Source organism: Anomaloglossus baeobatrachus, chromosome 4, assembly GCF_048569485.1.
Source record: "Anomaloglossus baeobatrachus isolate aAnoBae1 chromosome 4, aAnoBae1.hap1, whole genome shotgun sequence".
NCBI lineage: Eukaryota > Metazoa > Chordata > Amphibia > Anura > Aromobatidae > Anomaloglossus > Anomaloglossus baeobatrachus.
This window is the reverse complement of record NC_134356.1, coordinates 207,452,416-207,478,965: the sequence shown is the minus strand read 5'-3', so window position 1 is coordinate 207,478,965 and position 26,550 is coordinate 207,452,416. Positions and strand designations below refer to the sequence as shown.

At 43.9% G+C, this 26,550-nt stretch overlaps 1 protein-coding gene across 1 annotated transcript in view; it reads left to right on the top strand.

Moving 5' to 3' along the window:
* Positions 1 to 26,550, top strand: part of PDE6A (phosphodiesterase 6A) — a 223,790-nt gene that overhangs the window by 135,509 nt on the left and 61,731 nt on the right. Inside the window, exons 6-10 of the mRNA XM_075342357.1 lie at positions 6,785 to 6,849; positions 20,366 to 20,432; positions 21,162 to 21,209; positions 21,833 to 21,982; positions 23,909 to 24,052. Of these exons, the coding sequence (XP_075198472.1) occupies positions 6,785 to 6,849; positions 20,366 to 20,432; positions 21,162 to 21,209; positions 21,833 to 21,982; positions 23,909 to 24,052 (474 nt within the window). The remainder of the gene's footprint in view (positions 1 to 6,784; positions 6,850 to 20,365; positions 20,433 to 21,161; positions 21,210 to 21,832; positions 21,983 to 23,908; positions 24,053 to 26,550) is intronic.

Genomic DNA, 26,550 nt, shown 5'->3' with positions numbered 1-26,550 from the left:
CTGAAGTGCTCACCTGGCAGCTCTAAAAATGGCTTCCACAGACAGCCCTAGCCATAGCCACTTTATTTACCAGATCCCATAGGTTGCCCCTACTTTCTCCTTTTAACCATTGTTCAGGAATCTGCACAACTGGGGCCACAGAGAACGTCGCTGGGGCCTCACTTCTAAGGATGAAAACTCGCGCCTGCCAGGAGGAATAAAGTTAATTTCCTCCCGGTAGCCTGGCTTTTAATGTCGCAGCTGGGCAGTTTTACTATGCTATTAACCTGCAGATTAATCCAACATCGGTAGGTTAATAGTGTTTTTTGACCCAACAGGTTCTATTTAAGAGCAATATTTCAGGCACTGTTGCAGCATCTACTTCTGCAAATTTAATCACTTTACCATTGTTCACAGATTACTACATGAAATGCACAAATAACCCAGGGGTGAATCTAGGTTTTCTAGCACCTGGAGCAAGAATTATGTTTGGTGCCATCCCACAGGCAGTTTGAGTAGTTGTAATGGGACTTGTTCATATGCTATTTGCACACTTACAGTCACACGCCAATGAACTGCTCTTAATAATTTTCTCAATACAGTGGAACCTTGGCTAACGAGGACAATCTGTTCTGGGAGTGTGCTTGTTAACCAAGTTACTCGTTCAGCAAAGCAAGATTTCCCATAGGAAATCATTGCAATGCAGACAATTCGTTCCACAACTTGTTAAATGTCCCATCTTGGTCCCCTATTGTGCCATTCCACACACGTACAAACACACACAAACATGTACAAACACACACAAACTAACAAACACACACAAGCACGCATGCACACGCACATATAATGCTCACCTTACCTTCTGTTCCATCGCCGGCCTCCTGGGATTTGCTGTTCGCTAGTATGGGCTGTGTATCGGGTAACCATGACGACGAGGGAGGAACTTCCGCCACCAGAGCGCTGACATCAAAGGCAAGAGCCGCTTGCCTCTGGTTGGTCAGCGCGCTGCCTTTGAGTAGCGGCTGACAGGGGAAGTTCCTGCCTCGTCGCGATGCTTGCCGATACACATCATGGAGCGGCTAACTAATAGATCCAGGAGACCGGCGTTGGAACGGAAGGTACACATATTATGCTCACCTTATCTTCCGTTCCATCTGCGGCCTCCTGGGTCTTGTAATTCGCCACGAGGATTCCTCCCTTGTCGCGATGTACCGACAAACTACAAGAACCATGAGGCCGGTGATGGAACGGAAGGTAAGGTGAACATAATACTGTATGTGTGTGCGTGCGTGTTTGTTTGTGTGTGTTTTGTGCGTGCTTGTGTGTGTTTGTGTGGACTGCAAGAGCGGGTTAGAGCGCGGTGGATGTATTGAACTGGAAGTGTGTGAAGTGAGTATTTTGCTCGTACAGCAAAGCTTGCTCGTAAACTGAGTTACAAATTTACAGAAAGCTTTGCTTGTTAAAGGGAACCAAACATCAGGATTTTCGTGTATAAGGTGCAGCCAGTGCAGTACACGATGCAGGCACGGTCTGTACATACCATTAGTGGGCATATCGGATGTTTAGGCTGTGAAATCCAAGTTTATAAAGTTTGAAAATTCATCCACTTTTTGATTGACGTGTACACCTCTGCCGATAATATCCGGGTTGGTTATGCACATGTTCCCGCCCCTCCCGCCGCCTGTTCCTCCCTCTCTCTGGCTGTATATAAATTTCTCTATACAGAAACACGGCGTTGAAGTTGGCGCCTGCGTGTAGCGCTTATCTCCGGCGCCATGTTTCTGAAGCCCACAGTACCTTGTATTGTGCATGAGAGGGAGGCGCATGCGCCCTCGCTCCTTCAGATCTCGTTGTGACCGCGGGAGCGCGCACGGTCACAACAGGACTGGAGAACAGCTAATCTTACCGATTAGCTGCAGCAGACGATATCGTAGCTGCAGCTAATCGAGGTAAGATTAGCTGTTCTCCAGTCCTGTTGTGACCGCGCGCGCTCACGCGGTCACAGCGACATCTGAAGAAGCGAGGGCGCATGCGCCGCCCTCTCATGCACAATACTAGGTACTGCGGGCTTCAGAAACACGGCGCCGTAGATAAGCGCTATGCGCAGGCGCCAACTCTGACGCCGTGTAACTGAAGAGAGAAATTTACATACAGCCAGAGAGAGGGAGGGACAGGTGGCAGGGGGGTTGAATCATGTGCATAACCCGCCCGAATATTATCAGCAGAGGTGCACACATCAATCAAAAAGTGGATGAATTTTCAAACTTTATAAACTTGGATTTCACAGCCTAAACATCCGAGCTGCCCACTAATGGTATGTACACAATGTGCCTGATAGTGCCAGTACTGCACTGGCTGCACCTTATACACGAAAATCCTGATGTTTGGTTCCCTTTAAGCGAAATTCTCGTTAACTGGGTTACTCGTTAAGGGTGGTTCCACTGTATTCAGTGGAATCTTCAGCTCCTGCTTCATAGAGAGAAGCAGAGAGAACAAGTAAATGTCATGTGATCATAAGTATCAAAATCACATATGACTGGAGTAGCCATGTGTGATGACTGCTGGAGCCAGTAAGCAAAGCTGAATCCTTACAGTGAGTATATTACATGCTGTTAGAATTGGGCATACTACAGTGCTTAATTTTATACTTAAATGACTTGTCCAGCTTTGTCATGAAAGTCTGCATGCACTGCACACTTTGCGGCAAGAGTGGATGTTCAGGTGAGCATAAGAATGTGATTTGCATACTTCCGGCCACATTCCGAATAGACATGTCCAACCTCACTGAATTCACTTATATTGCGTGAGACCAGGCATGTCTAGTTGGCATGTAACCGCATGTATGTAAGTTGCATAGGTGTGGTTTGATGATCTCCCACTCCCACTGGCAGCAGAGAGTCCTGACAGTGTGCAGTGTGCGAGCTGTGAGAATTCAGAAGTCTGCAGTCACATAGAGTGACTGGAGACTTTCATCAAAAACTTATACAACCCCTTTAATGCTCCTAAGATAAATAAAAACATAGCAACCCTTAACTTGTCAGACTGCACAATACTTTATTAACATAACCGTGTATAATGTAATCTTACAAGTTATGGATTGTTACATGTGCACAGGATCAGAACTAATAACAGCACCAGAATACACCAGAACTACCAGCAGTAGAGAAACACAGCAGCAGGGAACGTGTCATGCTGTTTTTTTATATTAAACCACCGCCAATAGTTTTTAAATGATGCAATGTGCTACATTAACATGGTTTTAAAAAAAATAAATTCGATATATTTATCTTAAATAAACTGATGTTACGAGTATGTGATTGCAATGGGAGGAGCTCTCATGATCATGTGACCGTAATGGGCCTAGCTCAGCAGAGATGTGATGTTGAAGGCCCTGTGGTGTAGTCAATTACATTGCTGGGGCGTGACTAAGTTAAAACAATTATCTTGCCTGAATTTGCTTGAAAGTGACTGATCCCAGCAAACGCTTTGCCCTTATAAGTGAAACTGAAGGTATTTACTGCATTCACCAAAGCATATAAAGTCTTTTTTAACCCCCTCATGACCGGCCGATTTTTCGCTGTCCGTTTTTTTTTTTCGCCATTCTTTTTCTGAGAGGCGTAACTTTTTATTTTTCAGTCAATACGGTCATGTGAGGGCTCATTTTTTGTGGAACGAGCTGTACTTTTAAATGAAACCACCAGTTTTACCATATAGTGTACTAGAAAACGGCAAAAAAATTCCAAATGCTGAAAAATTGCAAAAAAAGTGCGATAGCACTATGGTTTTTGAGATATTTTATTCACTGTGTTCACTATATGGTAAAACTGATGTGTGGGTGTGATGCCTCAGGTCAGTGCGAGTTCGTAGACACGAAACATGTATAGGTTTACTTTTATATAAGGGGTTAAAAAAAATCGGAAGTTTGTCCGAAAAAAGTGGCGCACGTTTTACGCCATATTCCGTGACCCGTAGCGTTTTCATTTTTCGGGATCTATGGCTCAATGATGGCTTATTTTTTGCGTCTTGAGCTGATGTTTTTAACGGTACCATTTTTGCGCAGATGCTACGTTTTGATCGCCTTTTATTGCATTTTGCGCAAAAGTTGTGGCGACAAAAAACCATCATTTTGGCGTTTGGAATTTTTTTGCCGCTACGCCGTATACTGATCAGATTAATTGATTGATTTCTGAACGCGGAGATACCAAATGTGTGTATATTTTTTATTTTTTAACCCTTTAATTTTCAATGGGGCGAATGGGGGGTGATTTGAACTTTTAGGTTTTTTTGTTTTTTTTTTAATTTTTAAAAACTTTGTTTTTTAACTTCTTTTTTTTATTTTACTAGTCCCCCTAGGGGGCTACTGCGATCAGCATTCCGATCGCTCTGCAGTATCTGCTGATCACAGCTACAAGGCTGTAAACAGCAGATACGCTCTCTTTCTCTTTTGCTGTGCCGCTGGCACAGCGAAAGTGAAACCAAGTCAGGTGTAGTACAGGAGTCATCACATGACCCTGTTCTACCATGACAACTATAGGGAGTCACGTGATCGTGTCATGTGACTTCCGGTATCGGGCGGTAAGTAAAACATTACCGCAATTGCGCTTATAATGGCGCTGTCACATATTGACACCACCATATAAGGGGTTAATCGGCACGAGCAGATAACGATTCTGCTCGTGCCTAGCAGGCACACATCTCAGCTGTGAAAATCAGCTGAGATGTGCGCCGATCGCAGCATGCTGCCGCCGGAGGACCGCGGGCAGTAACATTATGACATTTAGGACGTAATTTTACTGCCCGCGGTCGTTAAGGGGTTAAGAAAAACACATGGATTTTTTTTTTTTTTTAAACCATGTTAGTGATGCACATTGTATCATTTAAAACACATTGGGGGCAGTTTAATATAAAAAAACAACATGACAGGTTCCCTTTAACAATGATAAGGAGATGCTAGAAGTTGTTATCAGTCGTCATTAGACTGCGAACCATACATGAACCATAGTGCTGATGAGAATTAGCCGGGAGTCACACTAGCATATAGCATCTGATGAAAGAGCATTGGATCCAATATCCTGACACTCAGCTCAAACTCTGCTGTCATTCGTGAGCCGAATGTCATTCTCTTAAATGCGAGAATCTCTCCACCTTCTCCATTGCCTGTCTCTGTGTATATCGGATTACAATCAAGTGCAGTCCGATGTTTCACTCACACCCATAGACTTGCATAGGTGTGCATGATTTGATTTGTTAAGGCACTCGCAGCATGAGAAATAAATCGCAGGTCTGCTCTGCCTCTTTGAATAACATGGGTCCGAGTGCAATTATGAAATTTTCTCACATTGCACTTGTTCAATTTATACCCTCGTGTGAGCAAAGCTATAGTCAGTATCACAAATAAACATCTACATTTAGATACCTTATAGATGACATTGCGTCTGATTGGAGTCATTCTCTTTCCTTTCTTCATCTTGTCCAGACATCATGGTGACTTTTCACATCCACAGTTTGTCTCTGCAGACTTCCATCTTCTCCTGTCTTCTACAGCACATCCCGACAATTTGCCCTTAAAAATAGCAGCATGATTATAATGTTCTTAAATAAAAAACATCTGCCCTATGCTTTACCCCTGAATAATTGCCTCTCACTGTGTTCCCTGCACAAAATATGGCAGACATTCTGTCCCTCGTACAGTTCATGCCATCCCCACTACAATCTCCTTTCCATACTGAGCTCCCTCTTCACACTGTCCTTTATACTGTTTTCCCCTATACTGCCCAGTCTTATACTTAGCCCCCTCATCACATCCCCCTTACTGTCACCTCCTGGCTCTGGCCTTACACTGTCCCTCCATACTATTTCCTCTCTATATCACCCTCCACACACACTATCCAGCTTCTATTCTGTACCCCCTAACACTTTCCTCCCGCTATACTGTCTCTCCATACTAGTCCCCACAAAAGGCTCCTCCCACATTTCCCCTCCTTCCTCATACTGTCTCCTCTCCATCCCCGCTAACCATACTGTCTCCTCACATATTTACCTCTTGCTCTCCATACTGTTTTGTCAACATACTTGCCAAACTGTATGTGCTCCCATCCCACCCCCTTGCTCTCTCCATACTGTGTCCACATACATTCCCTCTCTCGCCCACCCATCCACTCTTCCCTCCCCATATTGTGTCTGTACCCATTCCCCCCTCATTCTTCATACACCCCCTCGTTCCCTATACTGTGTTCTCATACACTTCGCCCTCACTCCCCATACTGTTCGCACCCATTCACCCTTCACTCCCCATATTGTGTCTGCATCCATTCCCCCCTCACTCCTCATACACCCCCTCGTTCCCTATACTTTGTTCTTATACACTTCGCCCTCACTCCCCATACTGTCCGCAGTCCGCACCCATCCCCCCTTGCTCTCCATGCTGTGCCCTCATCTATCTGCCCTCACTCCCCATACTATGTCCTCAAATATCCCCTCTCATACATGTCCCGCCTGCCTCCCCTAGATATGTTGCTGAATACCCTATTTAAAATATAAAACTTATAAAGAAAAGTCCAGTAATTCTGAATCTACTTATAATTGAACACAAGGTATTGAACTATAAGCATTGGACATTATGTACTAATTATTCTAAAGCCTTAATTTCAATTTTGAAGTAAATCCTTAATTTTAAATCCAGCAGTTATTAGTTTATCTCTGTCTAGTAGTTTTATCAATCATAACTGTTAATGGGAGGATTATTATTAAAAGTGTCTTTTCTTTTTCAACAAAATTGTAATAATTTGCTCTCCATTTTTTGCAGGAAATATCATTTTATAAAGTGATTGATTATATATTGCATGGAAAGGAAGAAATTAAAGTTATTCCGTAAGTTTTAAAGGGATTTGCATCAATAATTTTAATAATTACTAAAATGTTTTACAGCACAGCAGTACATTTCACTTGGCATAGCTATGCACAATGGTATTCATATAGCATTAAAGAATTTCTACTCAAGCCTGTTGGATAATTTAAAAGGACAAGGGATCTTAGAAGAAAGTCAGTATGTCAATATTCCACCCTCTTGTTATACATACTGTATATGGTAGGACATTAGGCAAAATCTGCACTATTCTTTTGATAGTCTTCCCATTTTGTCTGGATAGCAAGATTTAGGGAACAGCTCTTACCGCATCTCATCATTTTTTGCAATTTGGTATTATTTTGTATTTTTATTATAATAGTTAAAGGAGTTGTCCAATTTTGAAAACCCATTTTCTTATAACCTAATATTGAATTCTGATTTGATATGGGAAGGGTGATCTGTCCAGGATCCACTTTTCTTGGACATATTGGATCTTGATTACCGAGTGCATTTCCTGCTCTGAAGGACCTGCCCTGTCGTGCAATACAGATACAACTCATTGGTATGAATACACCTATGCCACATCTCATAAGTGGGGGCTTAATTCATATAACGATAACATGCACAACACTAAGGCAATGGCTCACATTGTCGGCCTCGACATCGTCGGCATGTGGATCCTTAAGTTTGGATCTATAAGTGTGCAGAAACTGAATTAGCCCGAATTTGCCCGGAAGGGACCAGAAGGTAACTGGAAACATAGTCATAGTAAACAATGTTTGTGTGTGTTGTCACTTTCACCTCTATAATGCTTCACTTTCTACTTTCTCCTCTAATCCCTACACCCAGTAATGAACTATACATCTCTCCCTCCATGCTCCCCACCCATCTCACCTTCCCCTCAGATCTGTTCCTCTATTTTACACCCTGTGTCTCTCCAGACACACGACGGCCACCTCATGGCCTCTCCTACTCTCACCTACTAACACTCTCTCTGCTTCTCCTCACTGCTGGGGATGTGTCTCCAAATCCTGGTGCTCCTCACCACATCCCCATTGTCACATCTAACTGCCAGCCACACTCTAACACCAATTTTCGCAACCTCTCTAACCTCATACCCATTTACCCAGCCCCCGCTCCCCCAGTCTCTTTAACAGGAGCTCTATGGAATGCTCGCTCTGTCTGCAATAAACTTCCCTACATTCATGATCTTTTCATCACTAATAAACTTTCCATTCTTGGTATCATTGAAACCTGGCTCACCCCCTCTGACACCGTCTCTCCTGCTGCACTTTCTTATGGTGGTCTTCAACTCTCTCACACCCCCCGCCCCAATAACAAGCATGGTGGAGGAGTTGGTTTGCTCCAGTCCGACCAATGCTCCTTTACACCAATTCCACTACCACCCTCGGTCACTCTCCCCTCTTTTGAGGTGCACTCCGTACAACTCTACATCCCTTCCAACCTCCAACTGGCTGTCATTTATCGCCCTCCAGGGCCAGCCACTACCTTTTTTAACCATTTCACCACCTGGCTACTACATTTCCTTTCCACCGACATCTCCACCATCATCATGGGTGACTTTTACATCCCCATTACACTTCTCACTCATCTGTCTCTAAACTTCTAACACTCGCTTCCTCCTTTGGCCTCACCCAATGGTCCTCTGCAGCTACTCACAAAGATAGCCACACGCTGGACCTCATCTTCACTCGCCTCTGTTCCCTATCTACCCTCTCTAACTCGCCGCTCCCTCTATCTGACCACAACATACTCACATTCTCTTCCCTCTCTTCTCTAAGTACACAACCCCCCCTCCAAAAACTTTCACACCCCCACAGAAATCTCAATCACCTTGACATACACTCTCTTTCTCAGTCACTTTTCCCTCTTTTAGACATTGCTTCTTCACACGATGCAGATGCTGCTGCGACTTTATACAATACCACCATCTCTGCAGCTCTCGAATCAGCTGCCACTCTCACACACACCAAAACCAACAGGCAACCCTTGCACACGAACCAGACTAAAGAATTGAGACGGGCTTCCAGAATTGCTGAGCGCAGATGGAAGAGGTCTCATTCCACTGAGAACTTTGTTACATACAAACAAGCTCTCACCACTTTCAAGTCTGCACTCACTGCTGCAAAACAAACCTACTTCTCATCACTCATATCCTCTCTATCCCACAACCCTAAACAGCTATTCAACACTTTCAACTCACTCTTCCGTCCCCCGGCACCACCTCCCTTTCCTCTCATCTCAGCTGAAGACTTTGCCTCTTTCTTCAAGCAGAAGATTGACAACATCAGAGCAAGCTTTGGCCCACAATCACCACAGCCACTCCTCACAACTACTCAGCCTTCTTCCTCCAAATCCAGCTTCTCCACCATGACGGAAGATCATCTTTCCACTCTACTCTCAAGATCACATCTCACAACCTGCCTGCTTGATCCACTCCCATTCCACCTCATCCCCAATCTCACCACAGTCTTCATCCCAACCCTAACCCATCTCTTCAACCTATCACTAAGAACTGGTGGATTCCCTTCATGCTTTAAACATGCCTCCATCACACCCATCCTCAAAAAGCCCTCCCTTGACCCTTCCTCTGTGTCAAACTATCGCCCCATATCACTTCTCCCCTATGCCTCAAAACTACTGGAACAGCATGTCCATCTTGAACTGTCCTCATACCTCTCTTCCTGCTCCCTCTTTGACCGATTACAATCTGGCTTCTGACCCTATCATTCCACTGAAACTGCCCTAACCAAAGTCACTAACGACCTACTAACCGCAAAATCCAAGCGACACTACTCTGTCCTCCTCCTTCTGGACCTGTCCTCTGCCTTTGACACAGTAGACCACTCCCTTTTACTACAAATTCTCTTGTCTCTGGGCATCACAGACTTGGCGCTATCTTGGATCTCCTCATACTTAACCGACCGAACTTTCAGAGTCTCCTACTCTCACACCACTTCCTCATCTCGCCCCTATCTGTCGGTGTCCCCAAAGGTTCAGTTCTTGGACCCCTGCTGTTTTCCATTTACACCCTTGGCCTGGGACAGCTCATAGAGTCCCACGGCTTTCAGTATCATCTCTACGCAGATGAAACGCACATCTACCTCTCTGGACCTGACATCACCTCCCTACTAACCAGAATCCCACAATGTCTGTTTGCTATTTCATCTTTTTTTTCTGCTTGATTCTTAAAATTGAACATGGACAAAACAGAATTTATTGTCTTTCCCCCCCTTTCCTCCTCCTCACTCAACTCCCCCACCTCACATATCCATCAATGTCAATGGCTGCTCACTTTCCCCAGTGCCATGTGCTCGCTGTCTGGGAGTAATACTGGACTCTGATCTCTCTTTCAAGCCACACATCCAAGCCCTCTTCACCTCCTGCTGCCTCCTGGTCAAAAATATTTCACGGATCCGAACATTCCTTTCCCAAGAAGCTGCAAAAACCCTAGTACATGCCCTTATTATCTCCCGCCTGGATTATTGCAACCTCCTGCTCTGTGGCCTCCCTTCTAACAGTCTCACATGCCTACAATCTATTCTAAACTATGCTGCCCGCCTAATCCACCTGTCCCCCCGCTACTCCCTGACCTCTCCTCTCTGCCAATCCCTTCACTGGCTTCCCATTGCCCAATGACTCCAGTTCAAAACCCTACCATGACATACAAAGCCATCCACAACCTGTCTCCTCCCTACATCTCTGACCTAGTCTCCCGGTACTTACCTGCACGTAACCTTCGATCCTCACAAGATCTCCTTCTCTACTCCCCTCTCATCTCCTCTTCCCACCATCGCATCCAAGATTTCTCCTGTGCCTCCCGCATACTCTGGAATGCTCTGCCACAACACATCAGACTCTTGCCTACCTTGACAAGCTTCAAAAGGAACCTGAAGACCCACCTCTTCCGACAAGCCTACAACCTGCCGTAACCCTCAGTCTGATGCAGCGCCGCACAATCAGCTCTACCCTCACCTACTGTATCCTCACCTATCCCTTGTAGACTGTGAGCCCTCGTGGGCAGGGACCTCTATCCTCCTGTACCAGTCTGTGCCTTGTATTGTTTATGATTATTGTACTTGTCCCTATTATGTATACCCCTTTCAAATGTAAAGTGCCATGGAATTGATGGCGCTATAATAATAAATAATAGTAATAACATATATAAGCCAGTAAGATAATAGATTTAATTAAATAATATGTAAAATATACTATAAAAATGAATGACATCACCCTTAAGGGCAGGCAATAGTAATTGGGGGCACCTGGCAATCTTAGTAATATCTACACAAGGACTATTGTAGGTAGGTATCCAAAGGCAGTACAGAATGAAAAAAAACTCTAAATAAATAATTAAAAAAAACAAAAACACAACCTTCTCACCCCCTGTGGCTCGTTATTTTTCCTTCCTCATTCTCGGGTCCCAGAGGCCTGGGAGTTTGAGGGTTCTGCACAGGATCTTAGTTGTTCCCAGCACTGCGCTTTCCTGGACAGAGAGTTCAGATGTTGCTTCTCATATAAATATATATTTTTTATATATATATATATATATATATATATATATATATATATATAAAACAGAATGAAAACAGTGGTTCCCTTGCCGATTACCCATGCTGGTACTAACCTGACACTTCAAACTGGACTGGCAGCACCTTTACAAATGTGAACAGGTGCATATCTGTACGTAATGTGAAATATATGAGAAAAAAAGGAATAGTCGCACACTTCAAACCCACAATACATTCTACCTAATAAATATTTTTGGAGGTATTTTAGAATATTAAAATGGCCATCCCATTTCTAAAGGTGCTGCCAGTCCAGTTTAAAGTCAGGTTAGTACCAGCATGGGAAACCGGCAAGGCAACCCCTGTTTTCATTCTATTTTCTTTGTATATTGCATGTAACAGGCAGTGATGCTCTGTTTTGCTGTATTTGCACTCTAGCCCTTGCCACTTCATTAGCCTTTTTTATGGTCACCTGCTGATCTTGTAGGTTTTTAAAACCCAGAAAAGATGCAGTTTAGCGTAGGACCCAGCAAAGGAGGGTGCCATGAAGGGGCGCTGGGCTAGTATTACAATGGCCATTATAATATTCTAAATACCGTATTTTTCGGACCATAAGACGCACTTTTTTCCCCCAAATGTTGGGGGAAAGTTGGGGGTGCGTCTTATGGTCTGACTATAGGGCTGCGGCTGGGAATGAGGGTGCTGCGGGTCATCGGGGGCACGAGCAGGCAGCAGCAGCGCCTGCCGTGACCACGTGGGCCCGCTCATTACATATGCACGCCCATCCTCCCGCCCATCTCTCAGCGCTGAAGCCGGCACTGACAGGTGGGCGGGAGGACGAGCGGGGACGCGCGCATAGCAAAGAGCCGGCCGCATGATCACCCCTGGCAATTACAGCCTGGAGTGATCATGTGCGGCTGTATTCACTGCTCCCCGCGCGTCATTACCAGCGCGGGGTGCAGTGAATCAGTATACTCACCCGTCCCCGGTGTGTGGAGCCGCCCCCCTGCTGCACGCGATGTCTTCCTGTCTGTGCCGGTCAGCTGATCGGCACAGACAGGAAGACATCGCGTGCAGCAGGGGAACGGCTCCACACACACAGGTCAGCGTGCCAGAGAGGAAGATGTGATCGGTGCTGCAGGGAGTGAGGAAAAGGTGAGTATAAACGTTTATTTTTTTCTCTGTGCTATAGGATACAGGCCATATACCAGGATGGTATATGAGCACGATGGGGGCATATAGCAGGATGGGAGTATATGAGCAGGAGGGATGGGGGGGTATGTGAGCAGGCTGGATGGGGGGGGGTATGTGAACAGGCTGGATGGGGGGGGGTATGTGAACAGGCTGGATGGGGGGGGGTATGTGAACAGGCTGGATGGGGGGGGTATGTGAACAGGCTGGATGGGGGGGGGGTATGTGAACAGGCTGGATGGGGGGGGGTATGTGAACAGGCTGGATGGGGGGGTACGTGAACAGGCTGGATGGGGGGGTATGTGAACAGGCTGGAGGGGGGGGTATGTGAACAGGCTGGATGGGGGGGGTATGTGAACAGGCTGGATGGGGGGGTATGTGAACAGGCTGGAGGGGGGGGTATGTGAAGAGGCTGGAGGGGGGGGGTATGTGAACAGGCTGGATGGGGGGGGCATGTGAACAGGCTGGATGGGGGGGGTATGTGAACAGGCTGGATGGGGGGGGTATGTGAACAGGCTGGATGGGGGGGTATGTGAACAGGCTGGATGGGGGGGTATGTGAACAGGCTGGATGGGGGGGTATGTGAACAGGCTGGATGGGGGGGTATGTGAACAGGCTGGATGGGGGGGGTATGTGAACAGGCTGGATGGGGGGGTATGTGAACAGGCTGGATGGGGGGGTATGTGAACAGGCTGGATGGGGGGGTATGTGAACAGGCTGGATGGGGGGGTATGTGAACAGGCTGGATGGGGGGGTATGTGAACAGGCTGGATGGGGGGGTATGTGAACAGGCTGGATGGGGGGGGTATGTGAACAGGCTGGATGGGGGGGGTATGTGAACAGGCTGGATGGGGGGGTATGTGAACAGGCTGGATGGGGGGGGTATGTGAACAGGCTGGATGGGGGGGGTATGTGAACAGGCTGGATGGGGGGGGTATGTGAACAGGCTGGATGGGGGGGGGGGTATGTGAACAGGCTGGATGTGGGGGGGGGGTATGTGAACAGGCTGGATGGGGGGGTATGTGAACAGGCTAGATGGGGGGGTATGTGAACAGGCTGGATGGGGGGGGTATGTGAACAGGCTGGATGGGGGGGGTTATGTGAACAGGCTGGATGGGGGGGGGTATGTGAACAGGCTGGATGGGGGGGGTATGTGAACAGGCTGGATGGGGGGGGTATGTGAACAGGCTGGATGGGGGGGGTATGTGAACAGGCTGGATGGGGGGGGTATGTGAACAGGCTGGATGGGGGGGGTATGTGAACAGGCTGGATGGGGGGGTATGTGAACAGGCTGGATGGGGGGGGTATGTGAACAGGCTGGATGGGGGGGGTATGTGAACAGGATGGATGGGGGTTTATAGCGGGATCATATACAAGGCAGGAGGATCATTACCAGGATGGGGTACCTTAGTAGAGAATTTGGGGACATTACCCCCATAAGTGTCAGCAGCAGATCCTCGCCCCATAACAGTGTGTCATGACCACATTTTTTGCTTAAAGTTTTATTTTCCCATTTTCCTCCTCTAAAACCAGTGTGCGTCTTATAGTCCGGTGCGTCTTATAGTCCGAAAAATACGGGTACCTCCAAAAATATTTATTAGGTAGAATTTATTGTGGTTTTGCAGTGTGCAGCTGTTAATATTTTTCTCATATATATATATATACATACAGAACAGACCAAAAGTTTGGACACGCCTTCTCATCTCTAGAACAGCTATTAAGAGGAGACTTTGTTCAGCAGGCCTTCATGGTAAAATTTAAATATCAATCGTCCATATTAAATATACACTTCAAGCTAACCCAAAACAACAGCCTAACCAAAATATTGATTAGGTATGAAGTGAAAGCGTATACATATGTTTTTTATAAAAGTAGAAACTTTATTGATATTAATTCAAAAACCATTAAAAAACAGGAAGGACCCACAAAGTAGAGAACAAGATCCCAAGATGGCATCCGTAATTAATCACACGTATTCTCTATTACAATTGATTTTTATCCACAGGTAAAATATCACAATCTCATTCCCATGTAGCGGAAAAACCCACGTTTAATTGCCTACGGGGCTTGTTTAGCCATTTGCCCGCTAGTGTCAAGAAACCTATAGGCTTGCTTGTAAATTATATAATAAAAATTCAAACACCATTGGTTTCTGCACCAGCAGGAAAACAGCAACAGCCTCCTATACAGATAAACACCCCGCAGTTCAGATAGAGTCAGATGGTATACATAGGATAATACAGGCTATAGTTGTTTAATTACTGCTTATAAATATAATGCAAACGCCTGTAAGGGATAATAACACTAACTCACATATCACTGCTGCTAAAGTGGAAACAAAGTGGATAGTAGATATTTACCTAGTGTAAACGGATCACCTGGCCATGTGCTCCACCACTTCTGACGCCGTTTCGCCTCACTTCTTCAAAAGGGGCGTGTCAGGGTGGGGAGATGTTTATAAACTAGATGAACAGCCAATGACGGAGGCGGACTGGACGTGCCTCCAAACCACCCCCATCACGTGACATCGGCATCATCGGCGCATGGGGCAGTCCCAGCCTACCTCCGTGTAAAGAACTTCCGTGGTTGCGCGCGCTGGACCGCAGCGTGGAACGCATCAGCTCATATAATGCGCACACCAGGAAGTTTGAGAAGCTGGGACCGTCGCATGCGCACTACCAATGGGCTGAATTTCAGTGCGTCTATAAGGATAATGCATTGTAAAGCGCCCACATGCAGTACTCAACCATACCTCTTACAGATAAAAAATCACCACCATCGGGCTGATTATCCGTACATTAATCAAGACAATACTTTACACAATTATACATATTCAGAGAGGAACACTATGATACATGCAAAAATGTTAACTATAGATTGATAGTTCATTTTTACTACATTTCATTTTTACTACATCATTTAACTGTAAAAACAAGCAAAATTGATAGGTGCCAAAAAACTGGGCCATACAGAGATCGGAACCAAAACACTGCCATATACCCCAAGATATATATTCGCATCAAATCATCAATTTAGATATTAGCGTGTTAGAGTACCAATCTCGGCATAACACCACTACTATTCCAACACTGCTATAGGACATAAAGTCCTACAAATTCCCACATCATAGAAAAAAAAAAACTCATTAAATAACATTGTGTTCATGTATATAAAATCCAGATCTTTTTTATCCTTTTTCTCTTTTGCATGTACTGTCATCACAAATCCAGGCTCAGCTCTTATCACTTGTAGAGAATGAGTGCAGGCCGGTTAATACATATATGGTCCCGTCATGAGAAACCGATTATAACTGCTCATCTAGAACTAAAACAACAGATAAATATTAAAATCAAAAACAACCAGACTAAAACCATACCCACCCATAAAAAAAACCTGTTTTAGACAATATAGAGGACTCAGTTTGTCGGATGTTTCCTAATCATTACAAGAAAGAACCAAAGCCAATACTTTCATTTAGTCCTGCGGGACCAAAGATCCCAACCTGTAGATCCATCTACACTCCAATCTAGCCAAGGCCTGACTTAGATCGCCTCCCCTTTGTCCAAGACATATTTGATCTATGACCCGAAATTTCAAGCCATTTGGATTGCAATCGTGATATCTTTTAAAATGCCTTGGTATGGTTTTTAATAGAGATGGATCTTCTATCGTACGAGCATTTCTGATGTCTTTCAGGTGTTCTAAGGCTCTCACTTTAAATTCCCGTGTTGTTAGGCCAATATAAATTTTGGCACAGGGGCATTTGGCCTGGTATATTACTCCACTTGAGGAACAGTTAAGTATTTTCCAAATAACAAATGTACGTGTTCCACCATGATTTTTGAAGGATTTTGTTTTAATACAATTACTGCAGGCCTTACACAGGCCACACAGGTAAAAAGCCATTCAGGGAATTTGAAACTTCTCTACTCCTGTTCTTTTGATGGACCTCATAGTGGCTATGCACAAGAATATCCCGCAAGTTGCGGGAACGTCTTGCCACCATATATGGCTTGGATGTAATATAATTTTTTAAGATAGGGTCCATCTGTAGAACGTTTCAATGTTTCTCTAATATAGCCTTTAAATTTTTCCACTGTGAATTATAGGTCGTAATTACCCTTGTTACATCAGACTTTGCTTTCTGTTCTTCTCTAGAGGCAAAGAGGAGATCGTTTCTATCACTATTTTTAGCTCGTTTGTATCCATTTCTAACTCTCCTATTGCTGTAACCGCGTTCAATGAATCTACAAGCGATATCCTTTGATTGTGATTCGAAACTCACCTCGCTGGAACAAATTCCTTTGGCCCTTAAAAATTGGCCAATGGGAATCCCACGGATTAGTGAGGGCAGATGAGATGAGGTTGCGTGCAGTAAAGAATTTGTTGCAGTTGGCTTACGGAACATGTCCGTCTGAATAAAGCCATCATCAGACACCTCAATTTTTAAGTCAAATAACTCCAGCCTTTTGCCATACTTATAAGTCATTTTGATATTCAAATAATTTTTTTTGAGCTCAGTCATGAACTCAATAAGATCCCGTTCAGACCCCGATCATATAAACCAAATGTCGTCAATGTAACGCATCCATTCCTGAACTCCTGACACTGCTGGTTATAATATCGCCTGAAAACAGTTGGCACTCCCAATAACCTAAAAATAAATTGGCATACGAGAGGGCACATGAGGCCCCCATCGCAGTGCCTTGTTGCTGTAAATAAATCCTTTTGTTAAAAACAAAAAAATTGTGATACAAAAGAAATTACAACAGCGTCAAAAGGAGTTCAGAAATGGATGCGCCGACATTGCTGGTCTGCAGGAGCCACCTTGTAGCTCGGAGTCCGTCCACATGTTTTATTGACGTGTATAGTGACTCCAAGTCTGCTGTCACTATGACCATTTCCCCCTCCACTTGGATGTGGTTAATTCTCCGTAGAGCTGAAGTGGTGTCTTCAATATATGATGGCAAAGTTGACACTATGGGCTTAAGAAAATGGTCGATGGTGAACTCATGGTAAAATTGCTGCTAGGAAGGCACTACTAAGGACAGACAACAGGCAGAAGAGACTTGTTTGGGCTAAAGAACACAAGGAATGGACATTAGACCAGTGGAAATCTGTGCTTTGGTCTGATGAGTTCAAATTTGAGATCTTTGGATCCAACCACTGTGTGTGTTTGTAGAAAAGGTGAACGGATAGACTCTATATGCATGGTTCCCACCATGAAGCATGGAGGAGGAGGTGTGATGGTGTGGGGGTGCTTTTCTGGTGACACTGTTGGGGATTTATTCAAAATTGAAGGCATACAGAACCAGCATGCCTACCACAGCATCTTGCAGCGGCGTGCTATTCAATCCGGTTTGCGTTTAGTTGGACCATTATTTATTTTTCAACAGGACAATGACCCCAAACACACCTCCAGGCTGTGTAAGGGCTGTTTGACTAAGAAGGAGAGTGATGGGGTGCTACGCCAGATGACTTGGTCTCCACAGTCACCAGACCTGAACCCAATCGAGATGGTTTGGAGTGAGATGGACCGCAGAGTGAAGGCAAAAGGGCCAACAAATGCTAAGCTTCTCTGGGAACTCCTTCAAGACTGTTGGAAAACCATTTCCGGTGACTAGCTCTTGAAGCTCTTCAAGAGAGTGCCAAGAGTGTGCAAAGTAGTAATGAAAGCAAAAGGTGGCTACTTTGAAGATCCTATAATATAAGACATATTTTCAGTTGTTTCACACTTTTTTAAGTATTTCATTCCACATGTTTTAATTCATAGTTTTGATGCCTTCAGTGTGAATCTACAATTTTTAGAGTCATGAAAATAAAGAAAACTCTTTGAATGAGGAGGTGTGTCCAAACTTTTGGTCTGTACTGTATATATATATAGTATATATAGATATATATATATATATATATATATGTAATTTACAAAGGTCTTCAAAAATATTACAGAGAAGTGAACGTAAATACTACATCTGCGGAAAACAATTGTGTCAACAAATCATATTATGTCTTGGAATGCATAGATCAGTATGCTAAATGCAAGTCCACAAGTTGTTACATGGATCCAAAGTTCAGCATGTCCATAGTACCTACACATGGAGCCTAGAGAGGTAAGAGCAGGCAGGGTCCCCATACACCCGACGCGTGTTTTGCATCAACAATGATTGGTCCAGGAGTCTCCTGGATGAAGCATTGTTGATGTGAGATGCACGTTGGGTGTACGGGGACCCTGCCTGCACTATATATATATGTATATATGGCCTTCATCAGCAAAAGGTACACTCCTTTGATTTTGCAACTACAGTATACCCAAATAATCAACATGAGGAGTTTGGATATCTTAATAAAGAAGCAATGCCAGAAAAAATATATTTCATGATCCATTGATCCATTTGTTGCTAGAAAGAAATGTTGTAGCACAGTACATTTGAGAAAACAGTAGTGACAATAATCCAATTAAAGTTGCTAAAGTGTTATTCTTAAGTTCCTGAGCAAAATTGCACAAACTGTAAGACAAAACTAAAAGCAACTTTGCAATATACTTTCTATTAAAGATCCTCTCCATGGAAAGAACAGTGAAATAATTAATTTTATATTTTGCTGCTCATTTCCAAAGTTTATTGGCAGTGGCCACAGTCAAGGTGCCAGCACTTACAAACTTTTTGCTATAGTGCTTGTAAGCGCTGTTCTGAAACTTGCCAGATAGATGGTACTGACTGGCCAGCTTCAGTGCCCCTGTGCTCCTCTGATGCTGTATAGGCAAAGCTGCCTTTTTTTGTATGATCATAGAGTGCACATTTCGGCCAGTGGTTCAACCTTGGCACTGGACTAAACTGTCTGTCATTCAGGATAGTCCTCTCCCCTGACAAATGGGAAGCCTTGAGACTGGGGAACGGTGCACTTCTGAAAATCAATAAGAGACAACCCCTTTAATAAACACTTCTTTATTGTTTGCATGGAGGAAATCCATAACTTCTTGGCTTTAGAAAATTTGTTTCACGTTACCAGTGCCTAATCTGAAGCGTAAGAACCTTCATCTCATTTACGTCTAATTCAATAGCGCTCATCAAATTAAGAGTAGCTTGGTGGGTTGGTAATTCCAAGTCTTAAGGCCGCTTTACATGCAATGACATCGCTAACGAGAAATCGCTGGGGTCACGGAATTCGTGACCCACATCCGGCCTCATTAGCAACGTCGTTGAGTGTGACACCTACAAGCAACCGCTAGCGATCTGAAAAACAGTAAAAATTGTTGATTGTTGACACGTCGTTCCTTTCCCAAATATTGTTGCTCATTTTGGACGCAGGTTGTTCGTTGTTCCTGAGGTAGCACACATCGCTACATGTGACATCGGGAACGACGAGCAACAGCGTTTCTGCGTCCTCCAGCAACGAGGTTGGAGTGACGTTAATGTGGCTGCTCTCCGCCCCTCCACTTCTATTGGTGGCCCGCTGTGTGACGTCAATGTGACGCCGCACGAACCTCCCCCTTAAAAAAGAGTTTGTTCACCAGCCACAGCGACCTTGTTAGGAAGGTATATGTGTGTGACGCGTACTAGCGATATTGTTTGCCACGGGCAGCGATTTGCCCGTGACACTCGCACGATGGGGGTGGGTACGATCGCTAGCGACATCGCTAGCGATCTCGCAGCGTGTAAAGCGGCCTTTACTCTTTGGGAGTGCCATTTACTTGAGTAGAACTGTTCATATTAATACATGGAAACAAATCAGAAATTAGTTCATCTCATTACAGTTTTATTATTTTCAAATATAGCGACACATCGGAATAACACTAAACTTTAGCATCATGTTTTAACAGGAACCCACCTGCAGATCATTGGGCCTTGGCTAGTAAACTTCCCACATACGTTGCAGAAAATGGTCTTGTAAGTATAACGCACAATACACATACAGTTTATCTTTAATATATCTAAGTGCAGAAGCCAGATAGAATATTGATCATACAGTTAAAGCAAACCTGTCACCTCCAAAAATGCTATATACTTGAAAAGTGGTAATTTAAAGGCAAATGACATTTAAACCATGTCCATCAGCTTTACTGGAACAGCAGCTACAGGGTGAAAATGAAGCTTTATTGTCCCTGCAGCTGTTGACTTCCATCATTAGGGCAAAATAGGAAAAATAATAAAGTTTATTAAATAAGTCCAAATCGCTGTTTTTAGCCCAGCCCCAGTAAAAAAAGAAAAAACAAAAAACAACTTTTCGGATACATAAAAATAGTGTTAGTGTCCTTTGTATTAATAAAAAAAGTAAATTAAATGTGTGTAAATTGTTTACATTTTCCCCTGAAATTGGCAAAAAAATGCGTGAAAATTACATAAAAATTAGGCCCCAAATATCACTGGAAGAAAAAGAAGCAAAATTTATTTGAACATATGAAAGTAAAAAAGCAACGCTCTTAAATTCACATATATAAAAAGAAGTACAAATATGTGGCTAGCCACAAATATAATTAAATGGCCCTGTCTGGAGCTGATTACATTTCTAAGTTGAAATGAGTTACGGTAAATAGCTGTTAACCTCTTCATTGCAGTGACAGTTCTGCATTACTATTTGCAAAATGTGTTTCCAATATATGAATTTGCTTCTTTTAGATTTGTAATATTATGAACACGGCAGCTGACGAATACTTTGGGTTTCAGGTAAGGACTTGAGAGGCTTTAGACATAATTTGAAAAGTAGTCAAATAGTCAAAAAGTATCTTCACATGTTACTCTTGGTTTTTTGTATATACAGTATTATTGTGAAAAAAACTGCTATATTGATTTTCTCTAGCTCGCTATGTGCGCACGTTGCGTACTGTCCCTGCAGAAATTTCTGCAGCGATTTGAACAGCACACGTGCGCTTCAAATCACTGCAGAAACAGTCCGTAATGAAAAAAAAAAGCCGATTTCATGCGCTCTGACTGCAGCCCCTCCCATAGACAGAGCAGGGACTGCATGCAGAACGCACGAAAGAAGTAACATGTCACTTCTTAGAACGCGCGCTTCGGGCAGCAGCCGAAGTGCTGCGCTCTAATACGCCACGTGCACACGGCTCCTGCATAATCTTCATAGATTATGCAGGGGACGCAGGACGCATGCAGTTACGCTGCGGTGCAGATCGCACTTAACTGCATGCAATTACGCAACGCGCACACATAGCCTAAAGGTTCCAATGTAACACTTATCTACTGGTTAAACTACCTTGTGCAATAATGAACCATTTCTTGGGGTTTTATGGAATATACATGCTAAATATTTTATGACTCTTATCAAACCATAGAAAGGTCCAGTTGATGAATCTGGATGGATGATTAAAAATGTCCTTTCACTGCCCATTGTCAACAAAAAGGAAGAAATTGTTGGGGTTGCTACATTTTACAACAGAAAGGATGGAAAACCATTTGATGAAATGGATGAAGTTTTAACTGAAGTGAGTACACAATACATTTTCTGGAAATCTTATTAAAGAGGTAGTAGTTGTCTCCTGAGCTACTCAGAGCTATGCAGTCTCTTTATTCTCTCCTTAATTCCTGGTTTCTGGCAGGGCAAGCAATTCTACTTGAATGGCAGTTCTGGTGACAGCAGAGCTGTAGAATTAGAAGAACTGAAGTATAAAGCTCAGCACAAGTTCTGCTTTAACACATTCAGCTGCCAGTAATTTGTTCTAAAGTCTACACTGCAATCACTGTATTCACATATAGAGATGAGAGAGCATTTGGACTCTGGAAATAGAGAGCGAGGCCAGATGAGATTATTAACCTGCTCTGACAGCTGTTGGTTGGGGCTGGTGATTTGTAACAGGAGCTCCTCAGGATTTGAGCAGGAGGGGTTGTGATGTGGGAAACTAAGTAATGAATAGAATAGAAATCAATGGGTGGGAAAGAGGTGGCTGGTATGTTAGGAGTTAACTTCTCTCAAATGTAACTACGGTGCATTTTCAGTCAGGGTCTAGGCAGGCTCTACTGGCCGAGCTGCATGGAAACCAACTGTACACTTTCATAGATAAAAGTTCTCATTGCACGAGAATTACAGCAGATAAAAAAGCAAATAGATTACAAACTTGCCCATTTTCATGACGTCAAACTAACTAAAGCTAATGGTTTAATCATGTAGTGAGATCGCTATTGTACAATATGCTGTATATTTGTATGCCACATATTTTGAATAGCACAAATTATTTAAATCATGCTTCAACCTTAATAAGTAGACAGTCTCATGGCTTCCTTTTATAACAAAATCTGCAACATTAATATCACACTGTACTAAGGGAGACGCTGAAGCTACAAACAATGTAGCTACAGAGTGCAGTTAGCAGGCAAACCACCAGAGGGAGGGTAGTAGACTAGTAAGTAAACCAGGTCAGCAGCAGGAGGTTTCCTCAGTAGCACAGGGATAATCAAATCGTGGTCAGGGGATAGCTGAGGGTCAGAAGCCGGGAAGTCATGTATGCAACAGAGGGGAAAGACAGAGCTGAAGTTAGGAACGAGGATACAGGTCCGATGCCGGCAAGTCCAAATACAAACAAGGGAGGAGGACAAACAGGTCGGGACCGGGATAAGACAGACAGGGAAGGGTACACATTGGACAGGAGCAAGTAGTCAGGGACCGGGACAGACGGACGAACGAGGAGAGTATGGGTCAGAACAAGCAAGCTGGGAGGCAGGAAAGATCAGGTAACTCACCAGAGCCAGTAACACATGTTGCAGAGCATAAACTATCACGGGCACTGAACCAGAGGTGCAGCACCAGGATATAGTGTCACAGAAACCAGAGTGAGGCACGGATGAGTTAACCCCTGACATGATATGAGCTGGGTGAAATAATCAAACTACAGTGGCCAATACAGACCTTGATCATGACAATTCTCTGCTATATCAATCCAGTCAATAACTAGAGTGACCTATAGTCACCATTAACTTATCATAAATCCCATTATGATGCCGCCAAGGTCTATGATTTTGATGAATCCAGAAGAGCCTTTGATGGAATTTGAAATGGAGGCTCCAACATCAACAGAGTGTAACAAAAGAACCATAAGATTTTGTAATGTACTCTGCATAATTTATTTATATAGCACATATAAATTATATATTTGGGAACATAAAACATAAACCTGATAACATATTAAGCGCTGGGTAAATCTGAAAATGAAAGAGACTTTAGAATACTGATTGACAGTTAACTTTTCTCAAGCAATAGCACCATTCTGCTACTGCTAAAGATGGGGTGCATCAAAAACAGCCCTGTAAATGCCCATATTTAATTGCTACCTCTTCTTGGTATAGCAATGCCCCTGCTAATTCTTTCTCCTTTATTTTACTTTACTCATATTGTGCTTAAAACTTCCTTCTTGCAGTCTTTGACACAGTTTCTTGGTTGGTCTGTTCTGAATACTGACACTTATGACAAGATGAACAAGCTTGAGAATAGAAAAGATATCTATCAAGACATGGTCAGTTACCATGTGAAATGCTCAAATGATGAATTGCAGATTCTCCTGGTAAGAAAACATCACATAAAGTGTATGTAATATCTAATTATGTGCTTCATCATTTAAATAGTTAATCTCAATGTGTGTGTTCAGGAACACATTGCACCCTAGCTTCCTTGCTTCCATGTTGCTGGGAGGGAACAGATACTCTTCCTTGAGTGACAGTTCTGTCCTGCTGCTGAGCGGAACGTGCTTCATGTGACTTTCAGTGCGCTTGTTCTAAGATCTGCACTGTGATCTATATAATTATTGTGTGCACGGCTCACAGATTTATGATAAAAGTGTTTGTGATAAAAGTGATAAAAGTGATACTGTTTGCAGTATAGATATCAGGAACTACGAAACAGGAGCTAAAAGGAGAGGCAGGTGAGCAACACTCAATCTGCTGTAAAGAAATTAATGGGATGGTGAGAGGTGGACGGCAAATCAAATCCCAGCCTTGAATATAGCTGCTGCGCATGTTTTGCCATTCTGTGTTAGTTGGTCTCCTTAGCAACGACCTATAAACTATGTAAGACAAAAGTTCTAAAGTAGAATTACAAAAGCAAGTCAAGTGCAAACATGCTATGTAATTAAGTATACTAATTTAATAACATGAACATAGCCCTTTAACATCCACTCATTATTAGGGGAACTTTCAAATTATGTATTTAGAATTATTTAAAAGGTGATCTTGAAATATTGGTTTGGTCACATCTGCACTTTATCCATGCTATATATCCACTTACCCCTTCCATTTTCCGTTTTGGGTTTTTTGCTCCACTTCTTCCGAGAGCCGTAACTTTTTTAATTTTCCATCAATCCATATGAGGGCTTGTTTTTTGCGGTGTCTTGTTCAGTGGAGCACAGTGAAGTACTCCCGGGACCATAGCACCAACGGGGTACAGAGCCCTAGGTCAGGCAAACGCTCCAGGCAGACTTGATAAAATCTGCCAAGTGAGGGGACCATCCAGGACCTCACTGACATTAAAAGTTCGGGACACAGTAACAACGGGAGAACTGTGGAACAGGACCAGAGAAACCGACCCCCAAGGGTTCAAGCTACCTGTTATGTGGACTAAGACTGAGAGACTACCAGGAGGGGACCCCCAGAGGCTCCTAGCCACGGGGACCCACCAACCAGAGACAGGTGCAGGGAAAGACAGCCATCAGGCCATCACACCGGCACTGTAACTAAGGGGACCAGCGGTGAGGACCAGCGTTCATCGGGTTGCCAGCCATAACAACGCTGTGAATAAAAGGAACGAGTTACACTGCAATCCCTTGTGTCGCCTACATTCTTTCCGCACCCAACAACATCATCAATCCCCTGGCGCCTGGCCATACTTGCGGAGGGCCCAACATCCAGGCTGCCACTAACACTAGCACCAGTAGTGAGAACCGTGCAGCGGCGGCTCCACTAAATAGCCGCAACCCGCAAGTGGCGTCACGACAAAAACATTTATTACAATTCCCCTGTAAATAACCCCCTTTTTAAAGCGACCCCCAGGGTCACGGAAGCGGGCAATGGCCACCCAGTGAACTGTCCCAACGTCACCAGGCCCAGGACCAAGTACCCCATAGCCCTGGGGCGAGTCATTAGCATTATAAACTAAAGCTATAGCCATAATAGCGCTGTGATGTGATTAACTGAATACCTGCAGTGAAGCAATCCAATCTGTGGTTGTTGAATAATCATCCTGTAAAGTTTTCATCTAATGATGTCTGCTATGCACCGATGTGCATCAGAGTGGGACTTCAGGGTAGGGTCTTCTTCTGCTTCTCCGCCCCTCTGCCTGCCTCCACTGTTTATTTTACAGCTTTTATTGAAGACTGTGTGAAATGTGATTCTACAGACTGTCTTCAATAAAATGACTCTAGGGAAGGCACAGGCGCAGATAAAAATTTCAACTCAATTCATTGAATTGAAATCTTGATTTGCGCATGCGCCGCCCCGACACCATTTTATTGAAGACCTACAGACAGGCCATAGAATCACACTGAGCCTCCCTTGACCACCACAATGATGGTGGCAGCTCAGTGTTTCAAAAAGGAGGCAGGTTACTGAATAATCAGTGACCTGTAAAAGAAACAGAGTAGTCTGGCGGAGAGGGGAGAAGAAGACCCTACCCCCATGTCCCGCCCTGATACACACTGATGCATAGAAAACATCATTGGATGAAACTTTACAGGATGATTATTAAACAACCACAGATCGGATTTCTTCACCGTAGGTATCAGGTTAATCAGCACCACAGCGCTATTATGGCCATGGCTTTACTCTATACTGCTAAATCCTGCTGACAGGATCTCTTTAAATGTAAGGACCCTGTATAATATAGTGACTAACTCTGCACAAGAGGAAGTAATTATGAACCACAAATTCCCAATTCTCACCCCCATAACCCCACCACCCTATCCCGCTTTACCCTCCCACTTCTCTACTCAAAGCATACTAAATCCTTGTATAATAACAATTTTATAAGGCTAAGGTGAAATACTGTATGTAATGTCATATAGATTAAGTA